This window comes from Silurus meridionalis, chromosome 2, assembly GCF_014805685.1.
Source record: "Silurus meridionalis isolate SWU-2019-XX chromosome 2, ASM1480568v1, whole genome shotgun sequence".
Lineage (NCBI taxonomy): Eukaryota > Metazoa > Chordata > Actinopteri > Siluriformes > Siluridae > Silurus > Silurus meridionalis.
The window spans coordinates 30723110-30750131 of record NC_060885.1 but is presented as its reverse complement, the minus strand read 5'-3'; the positions used below and the strand labels follow the sequence as shown (position 1 = coordinate 30750131).

Below are 27022 nucleotides of genomic sequence, written 5' to 3'. Positions count from 1 at the left end.
ACTGAACTCTGAACTCTGTAACACACATGCAGTTTTTTCCAACTCTGTCACTGTAGACCAGGGGTCCCCAAACTACAGCCCCCACATTGCGAACAGCACTCTGAACAAGGCCTAAAACTTATTTAGAAAAGTAAATTTAAAATATATATTATAGGAATAATTATGTGGCCCTCACAAAAAAAGTTTGGTGACCCCTGATAAAGACCAAAAGCTTCAAGTTTGAGGACTGAAGAACAAGCAAAATGCTGCAGCAGAATCAACCAATGTATGAAAAAAAATCCGTCCGTCATTTATAGACACCAGTTTTCTCTTCTGTAGAAAATCCACTAAATTTTCACACAGTTCCCATTTAAACACCAGCCCTTTGTGTCATGTTTGTTGCTGTATGCTGCTGTTAGCCTGTGTCCTCTGGCTCCGCTAGTGTGAATCAAGTGCACTAGTGTTTGAACATAAGGTCTCATAACGGCAAAATGGGGTCGTGTTGACAGAAGTGAGGGCAAGCGAGATTAACCTCGGGTCAGACTTGTTTTTGGTCTCTGTCCACTTGGGCCTGGTCGAACCATTGTTGAACTGTGAGTGGGGTGACAGAGGGCCATCGACAACAAACCAAAGCATGGGAAAAAAGACATAGCCTTGTGGATCATTTTCGTAAATTGAGGCCAGAGGTGGAAGCAAAGAACGGTGGAAAAAAAAAAGAACAGTGGAAAAGTAGATTGGCTGTAAATTGAGTCTTAGCCAATGAGCGTGTACGAAGGTGACATCCTTTTGCAAATGCTGGACGTAGCATCTTGTCGGTTTGGGATGTCAAGACTTGTCTATTTAAGTGGTTTTAGGGGAAAAAATACATTTTACGTTGACGGCATTTGGCAGACGTTTAACACAATCATACACCTGAGCAGCTATGGGGTTAAGGGCCTTGCTCAGGGGCCCAAAAGTGGCAGCTTGATGTGGCTGGGATGTGAAATCATGACCTTTGGAAAGTCCAAAGTCTAATGCCTTAACCACTAAGCTACCACGTCCATATTAAATAAAACCAGTAAAACAACACCAGGCCCACAAGCTAACCATCCAAATGATAAAGCTTGAACTTATATTTGCTAATGCGATGCTACAATGGTTTTGAAGTTCTATAAATGAGTGAATTACACACTAATGTATGCGTTGCAAACAGCCGGTTTTTCGTGCAGGGGGAAGCTGACAGAATTCATTTATAGCCGTCTGGATGCAAGCGTTTTATCACAGAGGAGACGTGCAAATATTTTATCTCGGTTGTCATTCTGGAAAACTAATTACAGTCAAAAGATGATGTCAAAGTCCATGTCAGGTGTTCTACAGATATATCTACAGTGATCCTGGGATATTAAGTACATCACATACTTCTCAACGAGGCAATAAAAAAACAACAAATATGCGTATTTACATAACGTGATAATCAGCTTCCTGCAAAAAAAATGGGATTATTCTTGTAGCAGTGACGGGCTGAGAGGTTTAGGATGGATGAGGCACTGGACTAACAGATCCATGAACACACATTACACATATATAAAAGCCAAAGCCATTCAATGATTCTCAGTAACTAGGTTTGATTGATATTATTTCATCATTGTGGCAACAAACTTAAATATCTTCTATAATGATATGTGAAATAAGTGACCTAGACTATAGAAGGTAAAGACATGCAAATAAGAGTCTACAGTTGCATTTACACTTACAGCATTTGGCAGAGGCCCTTATCAGGAACAACTTACATTTATATTACTCATACAACTGAGCAGCTATGGGGTTAAGGGCCTTGCTCAGGGACCAGGAGTGGCAGCCATAACATTATGACCACCTGACTAATATTGTGTTGAGTTCAGACCCGTCGAGCATTAACAGCATTATCTTGTTCAGTAATTTGAGCTACAGGAGCTTATACAGTATGTTGGATCGGACAACACGGACCAGCCTTCGCTCCTCTTTAACATCTGAGGGAGTTTTTCCTTGCGACAGTTGCCCCAGGCTTGATCATTGGGGATAAATAAACAAATTTAAATATAAGTAAATTTGGGTCTATAATTCTTTCATTCTGTAAAGCTGCTTTGAGACAAATCCCGTTGTGAGAAGCGCTACAGAAATTAACTGGAATTCGACGGAATAAAATTAATTGTGCTGGCTCGACAGTTCAGATTTATTTTTTTTTCAATCTCTACACATAAAATATTTGCTGAGTGACTACAAATGTCTGTAGTTAACCTTCAACGTGAGCATGGATTTGAGCTGCATTAGCGCCTGCATTATTTTCAGAACGTTGATGGTCCTGAAGCTGAGTGGCACGTGTTTGGTGCCCAGTCACACTGGGAGGGTCAAAGTATCCGTGATGGCACGAAATTGCTTTGTGTGCTTGACCAGAATTATAATATAATGCAACAGCAGTGTACTGAACGGCCCACTGCCGTCCTCACATGTCATTCACACCTGCGGAGGCGGAGACATGATGATGAACCACACACACACACACACACACACACACACACACACACACACACACACACACACACACACACATATGCAGAGTTAACAAGATAAAGGAATGCCTGTGGAAGACTAAATGCACATGCAGCATGTAAAAAAGCATCCAATCTGCATGCGTGTATCATTTAATACACGAGCACACACTTATGCACATCTGCAAGTGCGTGGAATTTTTTCTTTTTTTTTTTTAACACATGCGTGCACACAATCACAGCAGAAGATTGCGTAGTTTTTCAGAAGTAACAGAGCAGATCCGTGCCATAATAAGCTTCAATTCACTGCTCTCGCCATGGCTTCGGCTCTCAGAAACACCACGGGTGCAAAAATGAAAGGCCACATCAACATTTCTAAATGGTTACAAGATTACCATGATGAGGCAGTTATTTTAACTTATCAGGTTTTTAGGGTAATTACTGACATTGAAAATGTGGCAACACTTACGAAAGAAATCGATTATAACCAACAAAACGTATGGAACTAATCGAATAAAAATCCCAGGGTTTTTCTGCACTCCTCAGGTTTCGTACTGAGCTCCGAACGAAGTTAATCCTGCCAGGTTGAGGATGTGAAACGTGTTTCAAATTGGTACGAACACACACTCCGAAGGGAAATTCATTTCTACTTCAGATACACGGAGCATAAAACTGAATGCAAACAGAGTGTAATAGTGGCGTTTTTTAATACACTGTGAATTTTATGTTCGACCAGAAAAAGGTTTCTACAAAAGGAGTAATTGCCATAAGAGTAAATAATGTGTGTGGATGTGTTAGTGTGTGGGTGGGTGGGTGTGTGGGTTTGTGTGTAGAGGTCAATACAGAGGTGTGGAACATGGGCACATTGCCAAAACTTTCACATTATTGCCAGTAGTGAGCTGGAAAATGAGAAGCCGAGCCATCCACAACTCACACATGTGACTGAACTTGTGCACACACACACGCACACACACGCATGCGCACTCACACACACACGTTAGACTTAAACGTTCCTGATTTTCATGACCAATAGATATAGAATGGTATATAAATTTCAGTCTAAAGGTTTCTTAAAGAACCTGCTGTTTTTCTGTATCTACAGGTAAAATCCCTTACCTTACCATGCTAGCTGTTTAGAAAGTCGTTAAATAAAAACACAACAAAAAAACAACACAATATGACCAAGATAGAAACGTATGGTTGAAAATACGCACTATACCATCCTTTTCTGCGAATAAACCTAATATTTAATGTAAATGGGTTGGTGTTTTATTCAATGCGTTTGTCATCGCCATACAATAATAGGCCTATTGCTTGTCTGTTAAAACCTATGCACACTTCGAACCACACACACACACATTCATGCTCACACTCTTCAACTCAGCGTTTAATCGGGCGTAACAGGAGTGCAGCGCGTTTTCTTGGCCCTCAGTCACGCTAATGCAAGGTTTAGTGTGCATTTAATTAGCTCGGTTTCATTGGATTTGGAATGCCGTAATGTGAACCGTTCACATGAATCTCAAGATTCATGTTCTATTCAATGGAGTTCTTTAGAAATGACCCAAATACAAATGCGCACGCTGGGAAATCTATCAGATAGCAGTGCGTTTAGAGTTATGGCTACGTTCACAACGATAGTTCGGAATCGAGGAAAAAGGCTCCGCTTTCCGACCAGGGATCGGAAGATCGGATCATGTCAGTGACTTGAATCTTTTTTCTCGAATCTTTATTGAGTCATTTGATTTATTTCTTTTTCTGATAAGAAATAATATCAAATGTTACATATTCAATAAGCAGATTCCCCCAACAAGTCTACATACACAAACTTTGTAGTTCCAATAATGAAACTATGACAATGCAGCTGAATACAAGTTATAATAATAATTATGTCCTTATTTTGTACATATCTTCTGGTCTGTGGCATTAGTTCTTTTGTCACGTGACTCCGAACATTTTTGTAACAGTAATGTCAAGAGAAACAACAAAAAAAAAATTGATCGGTTGCATTGTGTAGCATCTATAGGAGTGACAAAACAATGAACGGACCAGAGGGATTATGAGATGTACTACTCAATTCGGGTTCCTGTGGAATGCATTACATAGCGTTTATAGGAGTCAGCTGATTAAATGAAATCTGCTGTCGACACTCGACATTGGTGACATAACCAAATATCTCCCAGGGCAGGGGTAACTCCAGAAGTCGTCAGGAGCAGCAATATAGAAGCCATACAACAAGATGCAAAGCATCGAAATTCAGAAAAACAAATTAGAATTGGCAATGGAGTGCAATACTTAATCTTAAAGTTTATTAAACCACATCTGCAGCAACTGCATTCCACAATGGCTGAAAGAGGAGAAGAAATTGATTCGGTCGCGGATAAACTTACAGGGACATTTTCAAATTTTCTTTCTTTCTTTTTTTTTTTTTTTAAAGCTGGACATAGTGAGGAAAAGTCGGGCCAAAACAGTTCAAACAGGTTGTTAATCTTTTTTTTTATAGAACCCCTTTCTGTAGAATTTGCAAAAACACACCATTTGCTCATATTAAATCCATAAGAAAATGTAAAGGACAAAAAAGAAAAAAAAAAACAAAAAAAAAACAAGGGCTCATTTTATGAGGTTAAAATTGATACTTTTGTTAGAGATGATGTATGTGGGCGGTGCAGCTGTGGCTACAGTGAAAGAAGATTTGTTGAATTGTGTTCATTGCGTTAGAAAAGCCATTCATTCATCGTTGTATGAGATTCCTGTCTGTGATGCAGCTCTGTTATACTGCGTTTCACTATAATACTGATGGTTTCCATAGTCGTGGGGTCATAATGATGGTATTAAGAGGTGGACTGATTCAGTTAGGACACCACTGAAAGACAAATATTAGGTGTTATTTACTTATGAAATCTATTTGTTCCAGAACATTTGTTCATCAAAAATCAATGTAAGACAACACAAGATTCTAAACTAATGTCTAATTATTCTATAAGCATAAAACCACCTTAATTATTACACACAGCAGCTGATGGTATAGAATTAATGCCCTTGTAGTTGTATGTTTTTCTGCATTTGGTAAAAAAAAAATGAAGTCAGTTATTGAAACTGGAATAGATTATACAAAACAAACCGAGTAGATCAAGGCCATTTCTGAAAGGCTTTAGTCAAGAGTGATGCCGCAATGGATGAATTGAAACGAGGAAAACACGGCTATGTGTGTCTGCCAGGATGTGGATTAAAAATGAAAGCGTTGTCTGTTTTAGCGATCACGATCAGAGAGAATCTGTAAGAGAGAAACAGAGTGAGAGAAAAAAAAAGAGAGAGAGAGAGAGAGAGAGAGAGAGAGAGAGAGAGAGAGTCTATGCCTTACAATTTATTAGTTGGGTCATAAGGCAACACTCTATCCAGAGCACTCGGACCCTGGAGAGATAATCAACGTCATGAAAAAGACTGTGATCTTTGATCTGTCTAGAAAAAAAAAGTGTCATCTGTATTCTTGGAGCGATTTCAGCTCATCAGGACCGAATTCTAGACCTGACTCTAGATGTCTGAATGCGAGTGACATGGGCATGCTTCAGCAAACATCACTTTCCCCTTTTTACATATTAGAAACATGGATGGTGTCGGATGGTGTCTGGATAAAGATCACGATGATGCAGTGCAACTGGTTCTGATTCTTGTACATGGCGGAAAGGAAAGAGCAGCTTTGGGAAAAGAGCTAGACAAGACCTAACAAGATTCTATTAAAGATAAAATGTAAAAAAAAAAAAAAAAAGAAAGCTGGAATCGTGCTTTTCAGATATCACCCATGAATGCTTTACTGAGAAAGAATGGAAAAAGCGGATTTTCCAGATCACACACACACTGCTGCCAGCAACAGTCACAGCTTACTGCCTCTAAATAGGCTGCACAAAGCAAGTGGCAAATGAGCCTGTGTGTGTGTGTGTGTGTGTGTGTGTGTGTGTGGGATTAGTGCAGCTATCAGGATTGAGTCCAGTTTTCCTGTAGCTAATTGAAAAGCTACAGAGTCGTAAGATAAAGATCCTGTTGAAGAACATGACAGAGCTCAAGCAGTGCTACACTTAGGAGTCTGCCAGGTGGACAAGTAGCCATAACAATCATTGTATGTGTGTGTGTGTGTGTGTGTGTGTGTGTGTGTGTGTGTGTGTGTGTGTGTGTGTGTATGTCTCGGACTAAACAACACAAGCATATTGTTGACCTAAACACATAGTCTCTAATATGTATGACTTTTACAAATCATTGTAAATAATTGAAAACACCAAAATTACATAAATATTTATTCAGAATCTGGCTATGAATGACTTTAAGTAACAATATGTGCCCTCTAGTGGCAGGCTGTGCATTTCACACCTATATATTCAGTGGCACCTGAATCAGTTCACTGCTTAATACCATCATCAAAATACCATGGCTACAGAGACCATGAATATTTTAAAGAAACTAAAGCGAGAAGCCCAGTGAACAAAATCAACTAGTTTCCTTTCACTTTAGCCACAGCTACACTGACTGCATACATCATCTCTAGCAGAAGCATCAATATTAACGTCATAAAATGCATTTGTTTGCAATCATTACTGTTTTCCTGGGGATTTAAAATGAAGGCAAGTGTGTGTTTTTGTGCAAATTCTACAGACGCAAAAGTATAAATAGGTAATGAAAAAGCTTAACTGTTTTAAATAGTTTTATTCCTCACGATGCCCAGCTTTTCATGAGAACTCTGTCTTGTGAATGTATCTCATGCATCTGAGACCAGTTTCTTCTCCTCTGTATATCGTTGTGGAATAAAAAAATAAAAAAACAGCTATTAAATCCGCACAAATATATTTTAACTTGTGTAGTTTGCAACTAAAGGCTGTGAAAATGTCAATCGCATTCTGATTGGTTAAACTTGGATTTGAAGCTACCAAGAGCGTATTTTGTTCATTTCTGCTGGTCTTACGGCAAATCGTGATGTGACGGCTGAAATCTGATTGGATAGAATCTCCAATCTAAAATTACACCTGTTGGTGCTGCTCCTTGCGGCAGCCCACCCGGGAGAAACCCGATGAAATGAAGAGCATGGACTATTGGGAATAATTTAATATATATTCGTGGACAAAGCAATATATTCAAATGTAAGTGAGTGATTTTGAGTTTCAAGGATAAGTAGGCTGAGCATTTTTTAAAGTTTTTTTTAAAGTGTATCTGAAAAAAAAAAAGGGAATTCTTGAGATATGCAATGTGTCCAATTAAGATCTCGCCTCCTGGTGGTAGATCATCATAATTAACTGGCACATGTCTCTGGTTTTGGCACACTTTGAACACACATCCTGAGCAACTGGCTGCGTTACATCTGTAGGTATGTCTGATTGTTTACCTCAACTTGGAATATAAACCTGAGACCAAAAAATATTTTTCTCCATAATATTTTATGTATTAATCTTCTTTCTTGCTATATCAGGGACAGTTTTCTCCAGCTGCCACAGCACCATGGTTGGTTGGGTATTTATGTCTTGTCGACTGTTTTTCGCCGATACTGAGGCATATAAAAAAAAAAAAACCCACAATATTGCTGCTGAACCCTAGAAAGAGATGGACGATGAATTAAGTAGCTGTATACCTGCAAAAGTGCACTTAATGTCCGCTAAAAGGGGCAATTTTGTTTATAATTGCCTCTATCTGCCCTAAGTGTCCACTTCTGTAATCGCAATGTAAGCACAGATGTCTGTGATGGTCTAAGGTCGCTCTTATCGACAGGGGTGAGCAAGTCTCTTTACCACCATGGGACCACAGCCAATTACGCTCAATTTGACTGTGGGTCACAAATGGCTATGGCATTATTAAGAGTTGAACTTGTGATCTAAATATCTGAAAAGTAAATTAATTATCTTCAGTCATTAAGGTGTCAAAGGGTTTTTTGTCAAAAATCAGCAGCTGTACTGGTCGATACTGAAATAATCATCATGGTTACTGAAAACATCTGGAACTGGAATCACTACAGTCAAGAATAGCAGCAACTCCCAATGTCCTTTATGTACTTAAAGCTAACTGGACCAGAACATGAAGCTGAATCCATTCTTAAAATTCATGACATGGAGAAAAATCTGAAGGCTTTCTGCCAAGGCTGGGATTTGAACTCAGACCCACGTGGTCACTATTGCAGAACTGTAACTGCTGTGATACCACTCACTATGTAAATGGGGCTCCTGATGGGAGTTGAGAATCTTAAATCCTCCTTTTATCTCCTTCTGGACGCGAGACTGATTTCACCAGGCTTTAACGTTAGCCCTTAAGGCCAGCGTAGCTGAAAGGTTTAGCAGGTTATATCTAGGAGTGTCTTTTTCATTTTTTTTTTTTCCATAAAACTCATTCTCCTGTGGCGCTTCATCATGTATTCATCAGACATGAGTGCACTTTGAAGACCCTTTCGAGACTGCCAAGAGGACGGACACACAAGTCACACATCTGGTACACTTTTCTCCTACTTGCAGAACCCACACCCACAGCCACAGCCACAGCCACACACACACACACACACACAGGTTCAACATGGCCTGTGGTTTTAAGAAGCTCAGAGGTCACAGCTGTGACATTGTGCCAGCAGCACTATACATACTCATACAGTTTACACTTGAACTCTCTCTCTCTCTCTTTCCCACACACACACACACACACACACACACACACACACACACACACACACACACACACACACACACACACACTATTCCTGTTTCATTTCTTTTACAAGGCTTTTTGGCATTCAGTAATACCTTATACCTACGTTTTTTCTTTCGGCAAATACTTTAATCCAAAGTGATTTACAAGTGAACCTGAATCCAATTGAATCTCCTAAAGCTCATGAAGAAGCCGATACACAAGTGCCATAACACTCCGACAGGTTATGAGACCAAAATACTAATTTGTCTAATGTTCTCTACTTTGCCTGGGATAACTACGCTCTCCAAAATCATTATGATCGTGTTTATTGTATTTAAAAGGGGGGGTGTGGCCTCTGTGTCTGTTAGCTTTAGTGAAGGAGGATCGTATTATGTAGAAAAAAGGTTTCGTCGGTGCATAATAACGTTTTCTTATGTGCCATTCCTAATATATTAGGCAGCGATTTGACACATATTTATCTTCCCTTTCCGAGTATTGAACTTTTCCGAAAAAAAGAATCCGATGTTATTGTTTCCCAAAGCCTACTGATTTGTATTTTGGCCAGCAGAGGAGAAAATGAGGTTCATTTTCTATTTTGAATCGACTCCAGTGCATACTCCAGCAAGTTTAATTCTCTTTCTCTCTCCAGTTAAAATTACAATCAGGTTTTTTTTTTTTTGTATTTAATGACTTATGGGTAAACATTTCTGTCTCCTAGAATTATGATTCATTAAGTGTTTACAATTTTCATACAGACGTTCAAAACAAAAATTATGAATCAGAAAGCTCTATAGTCAAGACATTAACCTCTTCTCGAGCCATGTCATGGGTTAACTCAATCTCATCTCTCATTTCGACTTCATTACATTTTATTTCCTTATTTTTAATAAGTATTTGAGTTTGACTCTGGCATCAGAACCGGTACTGGTACTGAAATAACCATCTCTTCCAAATTCCTGTCTTGCTTTAAGGCAAGAGGGCATAATGCCAGGCCTGGAGGACATAAGAACATGAACAGTTTCATGATTTAACAAGTTTATTAGGAAAGCAGGCTCTGTCATGGAAGTGGAGATGGATGGATGGTCTCTGTTTGAGGTGTCTGAGAGGAGAATGCTGAGGAAACTTCCTACCGGAGCATATTCAGCCATAGAATGGGACCACCATAGACATCCACAGAATGGCACTAATGGTTTTCCTACCAGTGGCCATTAAACTCTATATCCCCTCCCCTTTCTGAGTCTTATGTAGAGGTGACAGGTCAGTGGTTACGGTTCTGGCTTATTGCCAAATTGCCACTCTTGGGGCTACTGAGCAAGGCCCTAAACCCAAATTGGGCGCTGTATCATGGCTGAACCTGCACTCTGACCCCAGCTTCCTAACATATGGGATATGCGAAGAAAGGGGATTGTGAAAAAGACCAGGTCTGGTGAGCATATTTCTCCTGTTTTGGAATCATTGCATTGGCTCACTGTTCAATTCTGGATTGATTTTAAAATTCTTATGCTGAACTATAAGGCCCTACATGGTATAGGCCTCGCAACATTTAACTGTCTATACTCCAAAGCATCTCAGCTACTCTGATTTTGGTATTTTAGATGTTCCTCCTACCCGTTTACGTTCTAGGAGGGATCAGACTTTTTCCTCACATGTACCAAAACTTTGGAATTTTCTTCCTATTTAGATAAATTTTTTTTTTTTGTGCTGTATCTGTGATACTTGTTTTATTTATTTATTTTATTATTATTATTATTATTATTATTATTATTATTATTATTATTAATTAATTAATTAATTTATTGATTCATTTATATTCCAATATTCATGTTAGGAAAATGTTTGCGATGTAACTTTTAAACACGCTATAAAAATTACTTATTGATGAATTTCTGTACTGTAAAGTACATGTGACAAGTATAAAGCACCTTGCCTTTCCTTTCCTTTTCTTGGGGGGCAAGATGACACAATCAACGCTGACTATCACTGTGCCATTATATACATTATCAAAATCTTTTTTCTAAACTTTAAAACACTTGGTAAGTGCCAGGTTTAATTGATGTGTCCGAGTAAGAAAATCACCAAGCTGTGCTTGCCCCACGCCTCTGCAGGATGGGAGCCTACCCTCAGTTTCACCCGCAGTTCAATACTCTGAGAGAACATTTTCCACCTGAAATGCCGCAAAGCCTTCTCAAAAGTCTCTGAAGCAGACAGAGAGCAGGTTGGGAAGCTCTGAAAAGCGAATCATGCCTCTGAAGTCAAGTGCAATAGTGATGTCCTAAACCCTTTCATCCAGAAAGAGAAATAAATGAATTGAATTTAACATGTAGTAGGAGCATGGGATCCGATCTGAAGCAAGCATACTAAGTGATTACTAACGTGATAATACACCAAACAGCTTCTGAGCAACCTCTTAGCTGCACTCGGTGAGGGAAAGCAAGGGGAAGCATGAGTCAGAAAGAATGCAAGTGTGCTGGATATGCTAATCTCCACTCTTGAGCTCATTAACACATATTACCCTGGCAATTAAAAATGCATTTATCTTAATTACTCAACTAATAATACGAGTCCCTGAGGACATGCACTCCCACAGAGGACACCCAGGAACAAACATGCACATGCACACAAACACACACAAACACACACAAATTGTACAGAGAGAAAATATGATTGAAGAGCACACACTCACATTAAATCACATTAGGATCCACATTCTATGATTATCATTGGAGCGTCAGCCTAAATGAATGTGTGTGTGTGTGTGTGTGTGTGTGTGTGTGTGTGTGTGTGTGTGTGTGTGTGTGTATACACAAATGCTAAAAGCAACATCAAAAACAATAAAAGAGACTGTTATGTCTGGTGAATGTGGATTGCACCCAAACACCCTGCTGTGTTAACTCTACACGTTCGTTTTCTGCCTCTTACAACCGTGTGTGTGTGTGTGTGTGTGTGTGTGTGTGTGTGTGTGTGAGTTTTCATTGAGTTTTATTACATCAACAGAAGATATATAATGGATTTCTTGTCTGTATTATGTAAATCTAACAAACCATCTCTTGGAAAGAAGGTAAAAACAACCGCGTCACTGTCAAGCCCTCAGATTCACATTGATCTTACGATGACCGAATTCAGCATACCAGCGATTCACAGCTAGTTAATCAGTTCAGGACACTCACATTAACGGTCCTAGGGCAATTGATTTTACCATTAAACATGAGTGTGTTTGGGGAAATTACACTTTGCTTTCAGTTTGAAACACTCCTAATGGTCTGTTGCTTAAAGACCGTACAAGGGCACTTACATTCTCTCTCTCTCTCTCTCTCTCTCTCTCTCTCTCTCTCTCTCTTTCTGATTTTGCTGTTGTCTTTCTACTAAAGGAGAGCAGAGGTTTGGTTTATAATCCCACTTCTAAAGAAATTATGACCAATCCTGCCCAACATTTCTTTCTTTCTTTTAGCTTCTCCCATTAGGGGGCGCCACAGCGGACCATCCGCATGTTTGATTTGGCACGTTTTAACGCTGGATGCCCTTCCTAACGCAACCCTCCCCATTTATCCGGGCTTGGGACCGGCACTAAGGCTTGTGCAACCCTAACCGATCCTGCCCAACATAAGAGTATAAATGATTATCAGGAGATAAAAAAAACACCCAGTCCTAGTAGCAGGAGAGTAAACACCACCACCGACCACCCCATCCACCAGCATATTAAAATCAAACCGAGACTTAAAATCCAGCAGCATGTGACTAAAAACCACCCAATCCAGCAACACGAGACTAAAAAAAACACCCATTTCATAAGCAGAAACATGAAAAAACAACCAACTCCTATGAACAGTAGAGTAAACACTGCCTATTCCTATAAGCAATACACAAAAATTATTCCTAATAATATGAGACTAAACAAAAAATCCCAACCTCCCAGCAGGAGACTAAAAACACCTATTACCAACAGCAGGAGACTAAAAACCACCCACTTTGCCAACATTGGGGGCTGAGTAACTTCTTCTTCTTCTTCGGCTGCTCCCATTAGGGGTCGCCACAGCGGATCATCCGTCTCCATACCACCCTGTCCTCTACTTCTGCCTCTTTCACACCAACTACCTGCATGTCTTCCCTCACCACATCCATAAACCTCCTCCTTGGCCTTCCTCTTTTCCTCCTACCTGGTGGCTCCATCTTCATCATTGTTTGGGGGGGGGGCTGAGTAACACCATATTAAATTGACAAGAGAGTAAAAACCACCCACTCCACCAACATGGGGCTAAAAAAACACCCACTTCTACCACCAGGCGACTTAAGACCACCCACTTTGTCAACATGGGGGCTATAAAACACCCATTTCAACCAGCAAGAGAGTAAAAACCACAGACTTTACCAACATGGGGCTAAAAACCACCCACTCCTACCAGCAAGAGAGTAAAAACCATTCACTTTACCAACATGGGGCTAAAAACCACCCACTCCTACCAGCAGGAGAGTAAAAACCACCCACTCTACTAACATGGGGCTAAAAACCACCCACTCCTACCAGCAGGAGAGTAAAAACCACCCACTCTACTAACATGGGGCTAAAAACCACCCACTCCTACCAGCAGGAGAGTAAAAACCACCCACTCTACTAACATGGGGCTAAAAATCACCCACTCCTACCAGCAGGAGAGTAAAAACCACCCACTCTACTAACATTGGGGCTAAAAACCACCCACTCCTACCAGCAGGAGAGTAAAAACCACCCACTCTACTAACATGGGGCTAAAAATCACCCACTCCTACCAGCAGGAGAGTAAAAACCACCCACTTTTACCAGTAGTACACTTTTAAACCTATGATTCATACAACTTTCTTCATCTAAGAGTACATCTACATATTTCTGGACCAGAAATAAGCTCTGTCTCCACTAGGAGCAGCACACATGGGATATACTGTACAGATTTACATGGAGATGCAACCTTTATTTATTCATGTCCATCACTATAGTATGCAGAAGGCTATAAAATGACAAACAGCTCCTTTAAATTGTATTGTCTGGAGACTCCAGGCTTCACCCTGCTGACAAGTTGAAATCCTGATCCTATCACAGTGTTCACAGGGTAAAACTAATGAATGAACTGTTGAATGAACTGTTTCCACACATTTTCTAATTCCTTTTACAGTGACTAGCATTATATATAAAATAGCAGAATGCTCAGGAATCCATGGTAGCTCATACTGGCCGCCTTTATCAGCTAATAGACTCGGTTTCCGGATGCTGAATGTCATCGTTCGACATAAATCATCTCAAACAAAGTGTGTTTGAAATGCACCAGCGCACCATGTCCTTGAGTGTGGACATTTGCAGCCACATCACACATATCAAATGCCTCATTCTGACTCGCAGTTTGTCAAAGAAATAAATGCAGACCGGACCGAATGAAGGATGGAGTGCATTTGGTATGAGCTGATTGATAGGAGTAATGAGTATGATGTGTAAAATCGCCGTGCTTTTCCTGCAGCGCTAAATCACTCGACCAGCCCGAAAGAACAAACACATTCTTAACTCACTGGCTTAACCTTCTAACACAACATGCATCATATTAAAGAAGTGGTTTGTGAGTTGTAAAGCTCCTCAGTGCCTACAAGGTGAACTGTAATGAGTACTTTGACAAGCCTTCACCTCCCTTCAATCAACCCTACTGACTCTGTTGCAGCTGAGCAGCTCAGATTCGCCCGCTCGTGGAGCCGATTTCCTGACTGATAAAAATGTCCGAAAGGAAGAAACGAAACATATCTCCAACTTTTAACATGGTAATAAATAATACAAAACGAAAATATCTAATAATATAAAACTTATCATAAATAAATTGCTTTCATAATATAAGATGTGAGACAAGCATGTGTGGTATAGGGTCTCTTCGGTGTAATGGATGCTGTAAAGATCCATTCCAATCCTATGTGTCATGGCCTATAAAAAGGCTCTGAATGGTGCAAATGTGGCCTTTTCATCTGTATGACAGAAATGTAAAGGTGTTAGTAAGCTGCAATAAGATTGAAAGATATCTCATCCATAGTATCTCAACCTCAAAAAGAGAAAATTAGTTTTAAAAAATTTCAACTGTTGCTGACAAGTTGACAGGCGTCAGTGGTGTCCAATTGAAGCTATTCAGCCCGGGTTTTTCATAAAGACATTACCAGGAATCAAACAGAAATTGTAAAAAGAAAGCCTGATATGTGATAATTATCCTAATTAAACTCTATTGCTCATTGCTTTTGATTTGGATGTGAAGTGAACAATGCGCTAAAACTTAGCTAATGTGGTGTGTCCATTTGGTGTGTGATTCCACTGTGGCGTTCAGGTGTTAATAAAATAAAATAATAAAAAATGGCAAATCGATAAATGATGTGCACGGTAAAAAGAAATTTTTACTTTCAGACCAAACCAGTACGTTTTCTATAACCACGTTAGCCGGGTCTGGTTTGTCGCTTTACTCCAGGTCTTTTTTCCATATAGTTTCCATGATGATGATAATTATCATAAAATGATCATTATAATGATAATAGAGAGTAAATAAAATTAGCTGGGAGTCCATGACATCAAACAGGGTTTCCAAGCCTGTCTTCAAATATAAAACTACTTTTCATTACAGAAAGGAACATAAGAACTAAAGTAGACTGAAAAAGCATTGAATAAATGTTACACGTTTTGATCATGAAACCAGAGCCATTTACAAAAGTCTAAGTAGAGCTTTAAATGCAAATACTGTGAATTAACTTGCAGAGAAGGTTAGCACAGCAGCATCAAGGCACGGTTCAAACAAACTTAGATTCATATTAAGTTATTAAAAAAAACATCTCCTAAACCGTAACGCTATTCTAAAACCATAACTTTTATTAAAACAGCCTCATCCTCTAGACGGTCAAGAAAGTCCTCACTCTTGCATTTTTAATTAAAACAAGATTAATCTCGACTAAACTGTACTCCTCTTTTAACTGGAGTTAAAATACATTTCATATAGTGTCATGAATATTTTTTTGGAAAGTGTCATAAAAACCAACTTGAGCAAGTGATGCATGGAATTTAATGAAAAGGGAATTCACTATTCTAGCAATTCTAATGTGATTTAATAATGACATGATTAATAATTAATATTCCGTAGTGAAAAAGTCTTAAGCAAAGTGATTAAGTGTATTGTATTGCATTGATATGTTCTATAATGAAAGGCCCTTTCTGTGGTAATTCACAAAGGATATGGGGCAGATTCAGATCGGCTAGACACAGCAGAGATAATGTTAATGGAAAATGGCCCGAAGCCAAATGCCTTGCCAAATCTGCCCAAAAATATCTTAATCAAAAGCTTGTTTTGCAGCTAATGAAATGTTTTTGGTCACGGCCATTAGCGCAGCATTAGCAAAGACACACATAATATCAGCAGATCGGGCATTAATTCAATCTGGCCGAGATACCCATGTTTGAGTAAAGGATCTAAAGCAATGACACAAAGAGTCGGTCACTTTCATCGACGAGTAATCGAATTTCACTGACCTGATAAAATGGTGTATCCGATGCCTCGTGGTTTGCCCAGATCCTGATCAATCGCTCTGATCTTACGCACCTCGAAACCCTGCAGACACAAAGAACATGAAGCAGATAGTAAGTGAACACACACAATTCAAATAGACATTCATTGTTTTTTACAGAAAATGTTCCTGGGAAAATGTAAAAGTCAGTGGCAGGCCATCCGGGCCAAGTGCCTTTTTTGCTAGTGAAAGTCGGAATCCCAGATATTTAAAAAAAAAATGTTATCTAAACTTTCTTTGGGCTTCTACCATTAGGGGTCGCCACAGCGGATCCTCCGCATGTTTGATTTGGCACATGTTTTTACACTGGATGTCCTTCCTAACGCAACCCTCCCCATTTATCCGACCGGCACTGAGAGTGGCTGGGGTTGGTTCCCTTTAATTCATTTAATTAAGTCTTTTCTCTTCAATTCAGGGATTGTGAGTTTATGTTGGAATTTCTATCAGATCTCAGCCATCACTTCACTTTTTTGCTGGAGTCAAAGGTATCTAAAAGCTGAAACTTGCCAGCACCTACTGGCTTTTTTCAGCATACACTCCATATTGCTCGAAGGCCCCTTTGAGGTCCTCTAGAAGGCATCCAATAACATCAGCATGTTCACCCCCTTTGATTGGATGGTCAGAAAGCACACTAGCTCATAATACGCATCTGTATCAAACTGCACAAGCTATAAATATATGCATGTGGATTTAATAGTTGGTTTCTTTTGGAGAGGTACGCTTACAAGGACTTTTACGACCTTTCAAGAAAAGCTGGACTTTGTGAGGAGATCAAGTAAAAACAAGTTTTAAACAGTTAAGCTTTTTCATGTACCATTTCTGTGTTTTCTTTTCCGTGGAATTTGGAACACACAATTTTCCTCAAATTCAAATTTGGTAATGCACGTTAAAATCGATGTTTCTGCTGGAGATGATGTATGCGGTGGTGTAGCTGTGGCTACAGTGAAAGGAGACTTGTTGAATCGTGTTTATTGGGTTTCTTGCTTTAGTAATATCATTATTTCTCACTGTATGAGATTCCTGTCTGTGATGCAGCGCTCTGTTATACTGCGTCTCTCTCTAATATTGATGGCTTCTATAGCCGTGGCATCATAATGATGATATTAAGAAGTGGGTTGATTGTGATTGGTGAAATGCACTGCCTGCCACTGATACCATGTGCCACCATGCACCTCAACTAGTTGTCAAAATGCTTGAACACACATACATTTCAACTCAAATCCATTTACACTGTCAGCATTTTCCCTTTCCTGAGAGGCACAAATCCACTCACACGCTGGTCTCACACAATCCCACTGGGCCTTATTATACAACATTTTCTTCTCAGCAAGAACAGAAACACCAGAACAGAGCGACTTAAAGAAAATAGATGTTGCATTTTTTCATTCATCAATAGGAACATTAACCCAGATCTTAAAATTGCATCTCCATGATTTCAGCCTACACACACACCCACACACACACACACACATACACATATACACACACACACACACACACACACACACATATAAACACATACAAAACACCCAGGTCCTGTAGAGCAGATCTCAGGAAGCCTCCCTAATAATTCTGGGCTTTTGGATGCCGCTCAGTTTATGATCTCCATAAAGATTTAATAAGTGGCAAACTTCTTGAAAGCCAAAATGCCTGCTGAAAAGTACACTGTGTGTGTGTGTGTGTGTGTGTGTGTGTGTGTGTGTGTGTGTGACAGCAAAAGAGAAGATTGAACCATTTAAGAATTCTTTTATCATGCATCATGAGTACTAAAAGAGCAGCCTGCACCAATTACAATACAATTTACCTTGCTGAAAGAGAGCAAGAGAGAGAAAGAGAGATAGAGGAAAAGAAAGAGTGAGAGAGAATGATATAAGAAAAGAAGGATAAGTGAGAGGGAAAAAAAACTCGGGGAAGTGAAATGATGCTGAAATTATTTGAGAGCCGTTCCTCCGCTGTCCACACATGTACAATGCTCACTCAGCCAAATACTCATCTTCACAATAGTCTTTCTCTTTCTTTCTGTCCTCTCTCTCTCTCTCTCTCTCTCTCTCTCTCTCTCTCTCTCTTTCGCTCCCTTCCCTCATGAGATGAAGTATGACAGCCAAATGGTGTTTGACACTAAAAGGCTGAAAATGTCAATTTGAGGACACAGGATACAAAAACAACCATTTAGATACCTCTCCAGCATCTGATGTGCATCTATGGGCTTTGTGTGTGTCTGTGTGTGTGTCTATTTAGAAACTGTTGCATTGTTTTGGCATTAAAATATAAGTCATATAAAAGTATTGCAAGGCCAATGCTGATGCACTGAGGACAGTTTGGGTTTTAGGTCCAAAGATGGATATGAGATGTATCAGAATTTCAGCAGATGTTTTCTGGTATATACATCTATAACACAACATCCATTTTTTGCTGCATGATTCCCAGAATTATCCTCTTGATGGAAGGCCCAATGTGTCAAGAAAGGAAGGATTTTAATCTGCTCATCATCCGGTATATGAAAGCTCAGTGGAGGTAGTGTCATGGGTGGGCTTCCATGGTTACTTCTGGAACAGGCTCAGTAATCTTAATTGAGGATGTAACTCAAGATAGTAGACGTTTTAATGTATCTGCCAATTTACAAAGAAATGCATCTATTTAAACTTGTAGGAGCTTCATCATGCAGAAAGCATTGAAGAACAGCTGGGTGGTCTAAAATACATAAATGCATCTTGATGTAAACATAAATGCATCTTGATGTAAAAAGCAGGAAATTAAAAATTCAATTGCAACAAATCTTTTTTCTTTTTAAGTCCAAATGTATTTGGTTTACAGAAGAAAAACATCTGCTGGTCCAATCTTGAATCCGCATGCCATAAGCAAAATGTTCGCCCAGTGACTTTTGTCAGTGTGTTTCATCCGATGATTGATCAGGAGAAGATAGGGACTATGTCTACACCAGGGGGTGCACACACTTTTTCAGCATGTAGGCTACTTATAAAATGATCTACCTACTATAAAAATGCATAAATAAATATCTTTTTTTATATCATGTGATCTACCCACACAGTACCTTTGTGATCAACTGGTAGATCGCGAGTAACGTATTGGGCACCCCTGGTCTACACTGTCTCCTCCACTGGAATTTTGATCCTTGTTCACTCTCCTTCATCTGTATTAATGTATTGAACTCGCTAACTAGCAGTCCATACAGTTTATGCGACAGCCAAATGGGACAGGGCAGCATGCTGGAACATCTCCTTGCCTGGTAAGCTAGATAACGTGTTTATGATTTGTCCGTCCCTGACGCATCTATTTGTTACCATCTGAGTACAATATACAGCAGCACGACGAAACACCGCAATAAAAAGAAGACGGTGTGCAAACAGATTTGTTTTCGTCCCCAGTAACTGTTAAAAGAAAAGCAGGTTTTAATGGACCGAATTCAGGCTTTAGGGGACTAGAGCTTAAAGCCAGAGAGGATTTGGCAACCCATAACACACATTTGTCATAGTAAATTCTCCTCAGTCACAGAGCCAAGAATCGGCAAGCTCAGAGCATCTCTCTCTCTCTCTCTCTATCTGACCTTGTTTGGATGAATCAGCCAGTCACCAAACCCTCATTTCTTTCGCATACTGTTAATATTCATGCAAATATAAATTCTGCCATATTACTATAGAAGGATGAGTATGTGTGAGTATACGAGTGTGCGTACATGTGTGCATGCATTTACAAGTAAGAACGACAATCCTAGATCTCTAGCACACACAAACACACATGTATACACACACAGACAAACATATAGACACAAAGTACACAAACACACCTTCATACATGCATACATACATACATACATATATACATACATACAAAAAAGCACACATATACAAAACACATATACATACACACACACACACACACACACACTATATTGCCAAATGTTTTCAGACACATAATCAGAAGTTTGTTCTTTTTAATAGTCATATTCTAGTCGTATCTACATTTAGTCTCCATTTGCTTGTATAATCCCCTCCACTCTTCTGAGATGTTCCTCTAAATTTTGAAGTGTGCTTGTAAAGGTTTGTGCTCATTCAGACACAAGGGTTAGTAAAGTCATGATGTACATGATACTGATGTAGGTCAGGTGATCAGGCCTGGGGTTCCACTTAATCTCAGTAGTGTTCCCTAGGTTTGAGATAAGCTCTATAGTAGCTTCCACTTCAACCCATACGAAGCATATCTTCAAGGAGTTTGCTTTGTGCACAGAACAGGTTTAAATCTTCATCTAATGCATACAATTGTGTGCCTTCAGCTTTGCGATAACAGTTTGGGAAAGAACCACACATGGCTGGGAAAGCAGGTGTCCCAATACATATATATGTATGTGTATATGCGAGTGTACGTGTGTGTATGTGTGTGTGCGTGCACGCGTGTGTGCATGCGTGTATAGAATACCGCAATTAAATCATAGCATAATCACACAGTCCCCAGGAGAATAGATTTGCTTGTGCACTCTCTGACATCGTCCATAAAAGGAAGTTACAGAGATAAAAGTAGAGGCGACCATTCGAATGTCACTCTGTGAGACTGGGGGATTGTAAAAACTGGTCAAAGTGGTTCAGATGAAAGTGAAATGCAATATCGGATGGTTGCAGATTAAATTTGGAAGTGTGTGTATGGGTGTGGGCACTGACCAGCGGTGCTTCCTCCTCGACATTGGTGCTATAAGGGAGGTTGGTGAAAATGGGGTCCATGTCCTGAATGTCAGAGAGAGTGATGGCCAAGTTAACCAGACTGGAGAGAGGACGGAGCTTGTCCTGATCCTGTAGTGGAATAAAAAAAGGGCATGAAGTTGTTTTAATGTACTATATAAGGACAAACTGTCCCTTACTGTTCCTAATCATGGTACTATCACAGAAGTATTTGCTCTGATGTAAATACCTGATAACATTTTTACTAATCACTATATACAGTGCATTCAGGAAGTATTTAAACCTCCATCACTTTTTTTTTATTTTAATAAATTGCAGCCGGAACTAAAATCAATTATATTAGACTTTTCCCCCATTAATCTATACTCAGTACCTGAACCTTTGGCACAGACTGATGCCCTGAGTGCTGTAGAACAAGTTTTTATTGAGGATATCTCTACTTTGCTCCACTCAGCTTTCCATCAACCCTGACCAGTTGCCATGTCCCTGTTGCAGAAAAACATCCCACAGCATAATACCACCACCACCCTGCTTCACTGTTGAGATGGTTTTGGGCATTTGATCAGCGATGCCTGGTTTCATCCAGACATAACGTTTAGAATTAAGGCCAAACAATTCAATCATAGTTTCATCAGGCCAGACAATCTTCTTCAGGTGCCTGTTGGAAACTCCAAGCAGATTTCCATGGGTTTGGCACTGAGGAGTTTCTTCCATCTAGTCATTGTCAGCTGTGAGGCCTTCTATAGAGAGGTGTGTCTTTTCAAATCATGTCCATTCAAGAAACTAGAATCTTAGCATTTGAGCCAAAGTTTGTGAGTTCAAATCCCAGCAACACCAACACCTGCCACCCATGGGCCCCTAAGCAAGGCCCTTAACCCAATAACTGCTTAGTCGTATAAATGAGATAAATGTAAGTTGCTCTGGATAAGGGCATCTTAGAACATCTCAGCATTGATCATGAGAAATGGGAGCCACCTGAGCTCATCTTAAAGTGTTTTGCAAAAAATCTGAATACATGTGTACGTGTGATATTTCAGGATTTTTTTAATTAACAGAATTCTGTTATTACTTTTTTATTATGGGCTATAGAGTGTAGATTAATAAGAGAAAAATTTGTTGTATCAGACTACGACATAAGATAATCTTTTAAAAACATTAAAAAGGGTCTGAATACTTGTACAAAATGTACAATACAATGTATTTTTATATTCTACTATTCTTATTTTGTGCCAATGTAAAGAAGAATGTTTTACTTTTACCTGGTTAGACTGGAGTGAGTGAGTGAGTGTGTGTGTGTGTGTGTGTGTGTGTGTGTGTGTGTGTGTGTGTGTGAGTTGGTTTGTGTGTATATACCGTAGCATTGACAGTGAGCTGGTAGGCACTCGTAATTTCATAATCTAGACGTCTTGCCACCGTCACAATTCCTCTGGCTCCGTCAATGGAGAAGAAGGGAGAAGGAGGCTGGAAGGAGAAAAGCACACTCCCCCCAGTGCCTTGGTCTGGGTCTGTAGCATTGACCATCAAGATTGATGTTCCCACTGCCGTGTCCTATAGACACACACACAAAGAAAACAAACGTGACAAACCATTTATTGTTCAAAGGTCCGATAATTTAAATAATTTGTCTATATTTCAAATATTCATTGTAAACAGTGAACAAAGGGATGCAGAGCGCTTTACTTGGTCAAACTGCACATAAATTCACACAAGTGAAAAAAAATAAAGTCTGAAATTCTTTGTTTATTGGAACTGTGAGTATCGGTCCTTTGAGAAGTCCGGATTAGAAAAAGATTCCAATAAATGATAACAGCAAGAACATAAAAGAGCATGAAGCAAAAGATCGACCAGATGAAAAGCAAAAAGGATTAGAGAAGAAATCTAAAGGTTTGGGATGTGGCTTCAGCTCGATGCGTCGAACGCTGAGCCACCTCGACTCGCTGAAGCACAAAAGCAGGACGCAGTGTTCAACAGTAAAGGCTTTGCTCCCAGACAAGGGAATTCATTTGATAAATCCAGGTGTCAAAAAAAACCCAGAGATAACACAATCATATTTATCTCATTAACCGTGATGGGAAGTGATAGCTCAGTGGATCTACACTGCCACCGCTGGGCCCTTGAGCAAGGCCCTAAAGCCTTAACTGCTCAGTTGTATGAATAAGATCATTGCAAGTCAAATTTCATAAATGTAAAAATGTTCACATACATTTTGTAAATCCACATCGGTTAACTCAACTTCACTCATAAAAATTAAAAAAAAAAAAACCTAAAAGATAAAATGAAATGCTCCTATGAAAAGCACTGAAGTCCATAAGCTCTGACCTAGATAACGTCATTTTCACACACAAATGCAACAGGAAACCGCATTCTCTTGTGGTCCAGCCCTTACACTCGGGCCAAAGGATGGCGAATGTCAATATTTTAGTGTGAACAAGCATCAAATATTCATGTATCACCAATAATGGTTATGATTAGAGTAAATCAAGGGGGAGGGATATATACACATTAATAATCTTGTTACAAAAAAAGGTAGTGCACATACACATGCGTGCGTGCACACACACACACACACACACACACACACACACACACACACAGAAGGTTTCTGAAGAAACAGTGAGAAGTGTCCCATGGGAAAAAAAAACAAAGCATAAAGAGACATCAAACACTGTAATACAGAATACAGTAGCGAAAAAAAAAAGTCTACAACCATGTGCTGGAGAACAAGAGGAAGCGAGCGAGAGCACATCTAATAGCCATTAAGAAGTGCAAATACAACTGGGACTCCCTGAACTCTTTCAACTGGAGGCTTGATGTATAATGTGAGTGAGATTATTCCTCTAAGCACTTTGAAAGACAGATAGGCACAGAGAGAGAGAGAGAGAGAGAGAGAGAGAGAGAGAGAGAGAGGGGCAACATAGGGGTAAAGATCTCAGTCTGCATTAAGGATGATAGATTTGTGAGCTTCACGATGGGAAAGTCACGTGGGGAATCGTTGCCAAAAAACTCAGAGGGTCAGCGGGGTCATATCAGACAGACGATCCAATCCACTGACTCTGAGCATGCGGCTTCGGAGCTTGGCACAGGCTGAGAGATGATGCTCTTTGAGGTTAGAAGGTTAGACAGGGAGCGGTGAGACATCTGTCTTTGTGGCGAGTGGCCCTCAAAACATCGCAGGGCTTTATTACAGAGACCTGCTGACCCACTGCTCTGTGCTCAAACTCATTTATAGGTTGGACGCTGCCCAGTGTACTCAATTCATAATTACACTCGACTCCATTTTTTAAACTACCTACTCATTCACATTATTAACAGACAGCTTTAGGATTTCTGCTCGAATACAAGTTGGATATGAGTGCTGGACTGGTGACAAGTCTTTTTCTGATCTTATGGAACTGTTAGTCATTTCCAATATAAAGACAGTACTTGGAGTACCTCGTTTATCCATAATTACCCAGCGGATAACTAGGGGGTCTGTCAACAATTTTGGAAAATCCTAGCTTTAATCATTCTTGAAAAACACATGCATGTTCCGTTTGTTCCTATGAAACTAACTAGTACATTTAATATTATGAAGATTTACTTTGACAAACAAAAATATAAATGTCCAGATCTTCTTTTTCTTCTTCTTTCAGCTGCTTCTATTATTCTCCATACCCCCCTGTCCTCTACATCTGCCTCTCAAACCAATTACTTGCATGTCTTCCCTCACCACATCCATAAACCTCCTCCTTGGCCTTCCTCTTTTCCTCCTTCCTTGTGGCTCCATCCTCAGCATTCTCCTACCGATATACCCCATGTCCCTCCTCTGCACATGTTTAAACCATCTCAATCTGGCCTCAACATGTTGTCTCCAAAAAGTCCTACATGTGCTCTCTGAAATAAACTTATTTCTAATCCTGTCCATCTTTGTCACTCCCAATGAAAATTTAACATCTCTGCTCTAGAATTATACGGTAGCCCTAGCAATATACACATTAATCATAGATTTGTGCTATGTTGAAGATCTTTAAAAATTTATTCAATTGATGTTCAATTGGTGTGTACATTTCAACAAAATGGTGAAGAATTCACCTCAGCAACACATGCTATAGAGCATATTATATAAAGATTTCATATGAACAGAAAAGATGTGTGGTACACAGTATTAAAGTAGTTCAGCACCATGGATAGCACACAAGCAGAGCAGTGTAGTTTAGTAAAGTAATAAACTAGAGAGTTTAGCACTGTACACAATACATATTTTAAAGCAAAGTAAGGAATTGGACAGTTCAGCACCATGGAGAGCATTCAGGCAATAGAAATGTATTAACTAAAATAGTTAAGAAACCATGTACATCACATCATTTATAGAACATACAGTAGTGTGACGAAAGCGGTGAAGTGGAAAAAGCATGTGCATTAAAGTGTAGTAGAGCATACTTAAATGCTTACTGAACTCAACACAGAGAACACATTCTATACTGGTGCCAAATTACTAAAAGAGATACAGTGGTACCTTGACCTACGAGTGCATTAATGCACGAGTTTTCCGAGGTACGAGCGGTCACTCGGTCGATTTTCTGCTTTGTTACGCGAGCAAAAAATTGAGGTATGAGCTTGAGATGCCGCTGCTAGATGGTGAAGCGAAGCCAGAAAGCGAAGATGGTAACGAAAATTAAGATAGGCAAATAAGAAAAAGTGAAAAATTTTAAGTTTAGGGATACGTAGTGTACAGTAGTGATAGAGAGAGTAGCAAAAAATGAGTTTTCCCTCCTCCGCCGCTTATCGCCTCTACCACCCTCCTACGCCCCCCTCCGCCAGCGTTTTCGTTAGCTCAAGTAGTCTCATCTCCAAGGTAAATACACTAAATAAAACCTTAATATATCTTTACATACTCTTTCGATTATGTTTTTAGACAAGATTTTTTGTTATTTAGAAATGTATTTTCCTCATTTAATAACATGAAACATAAAAACGGGGTGGCATTTTGAGGGTTGGAACGGATTAATGCCATTTTAAGTATTTTCAATGAGGAAAATTGATTTAATTTGCGAGCAAATTGAGATACGAGCTAAGCCACGGAACGAATTAAACTCGTAGGTCGAGGTACCAATGTATTTAATAAGCGCACGCAGAACATAATGTAAACATGTATACAACTGGGCATTTAGAGTTAAGGGCCTTGCTCAAGGGCCCAGCAGTGGCCACGGGACTTGAACTCACTACATTCTGATCAGAAATCAAACATCTTAGACAGTGAGCTACAGTATTCCTTTCCAAAAACTACTGAATTAAATGGTTCAGCACAAAAAACTCCCCTTAAATTCTTTTCTTGTTATTTATTAGTTGTTAACAGTTAAAACTTTTAGATCCCACTGAATAAGACCAGCGATGATAAAATAATTATCCCACTGCTCTGTTTGAATGCATTAGCAAAACTAGTACAGTTTTAAACACATACTAGCATATTATATATTATTTTTTTTTACAGAGTCTACATGTTTTTCATGAATTTAAACCCACATGTAAAAATGTTCATGAGAATACTTCTGAATAATTCTGCTCACATAATGGTCACAACCTAATGAGGCATGGTTGATTGCAATTATGAGGTTCTGGTTTTTTTTCTTTTTCTTTTGGTAGACGGGGCCGACGAATAATAAAAGAGGCGTG

The 27022-nt window shown here is 39.5% G+C and overlaps 1 protein-coding gene across 6 annotated transcripts in view; it reads right to left on the bottom strand.

The window, feature by feature from the left end:
- The window catches only part of cdh23 (cadherin-related 23), a 239459-nt gene that overhangs the window by 119051 nt on the left and 93386 nt on the right, over positions 1-27022 (bottom strand). For all 6 annotated transcript variants that reach the window (XM_046836156.1, XM_046836155.1, XM_046836159.1 and 3 more), the window contains 3 exons: positions 22724-22918; positions 21353-21481; positions 16645-16723 (listed from right to left, as the gene is read on the bottom strand). In XM_046836156.1, the coding sequence (XP_046692112.1) occupies positions 16645-16723; positions 21353-21481; positions 22724-22918 (403 nt within the window). The remainder of the gene's footprint in view (positions 1-16644; positions 16724-21352; positions 21482-22723; positions 22919-27022) is intronic.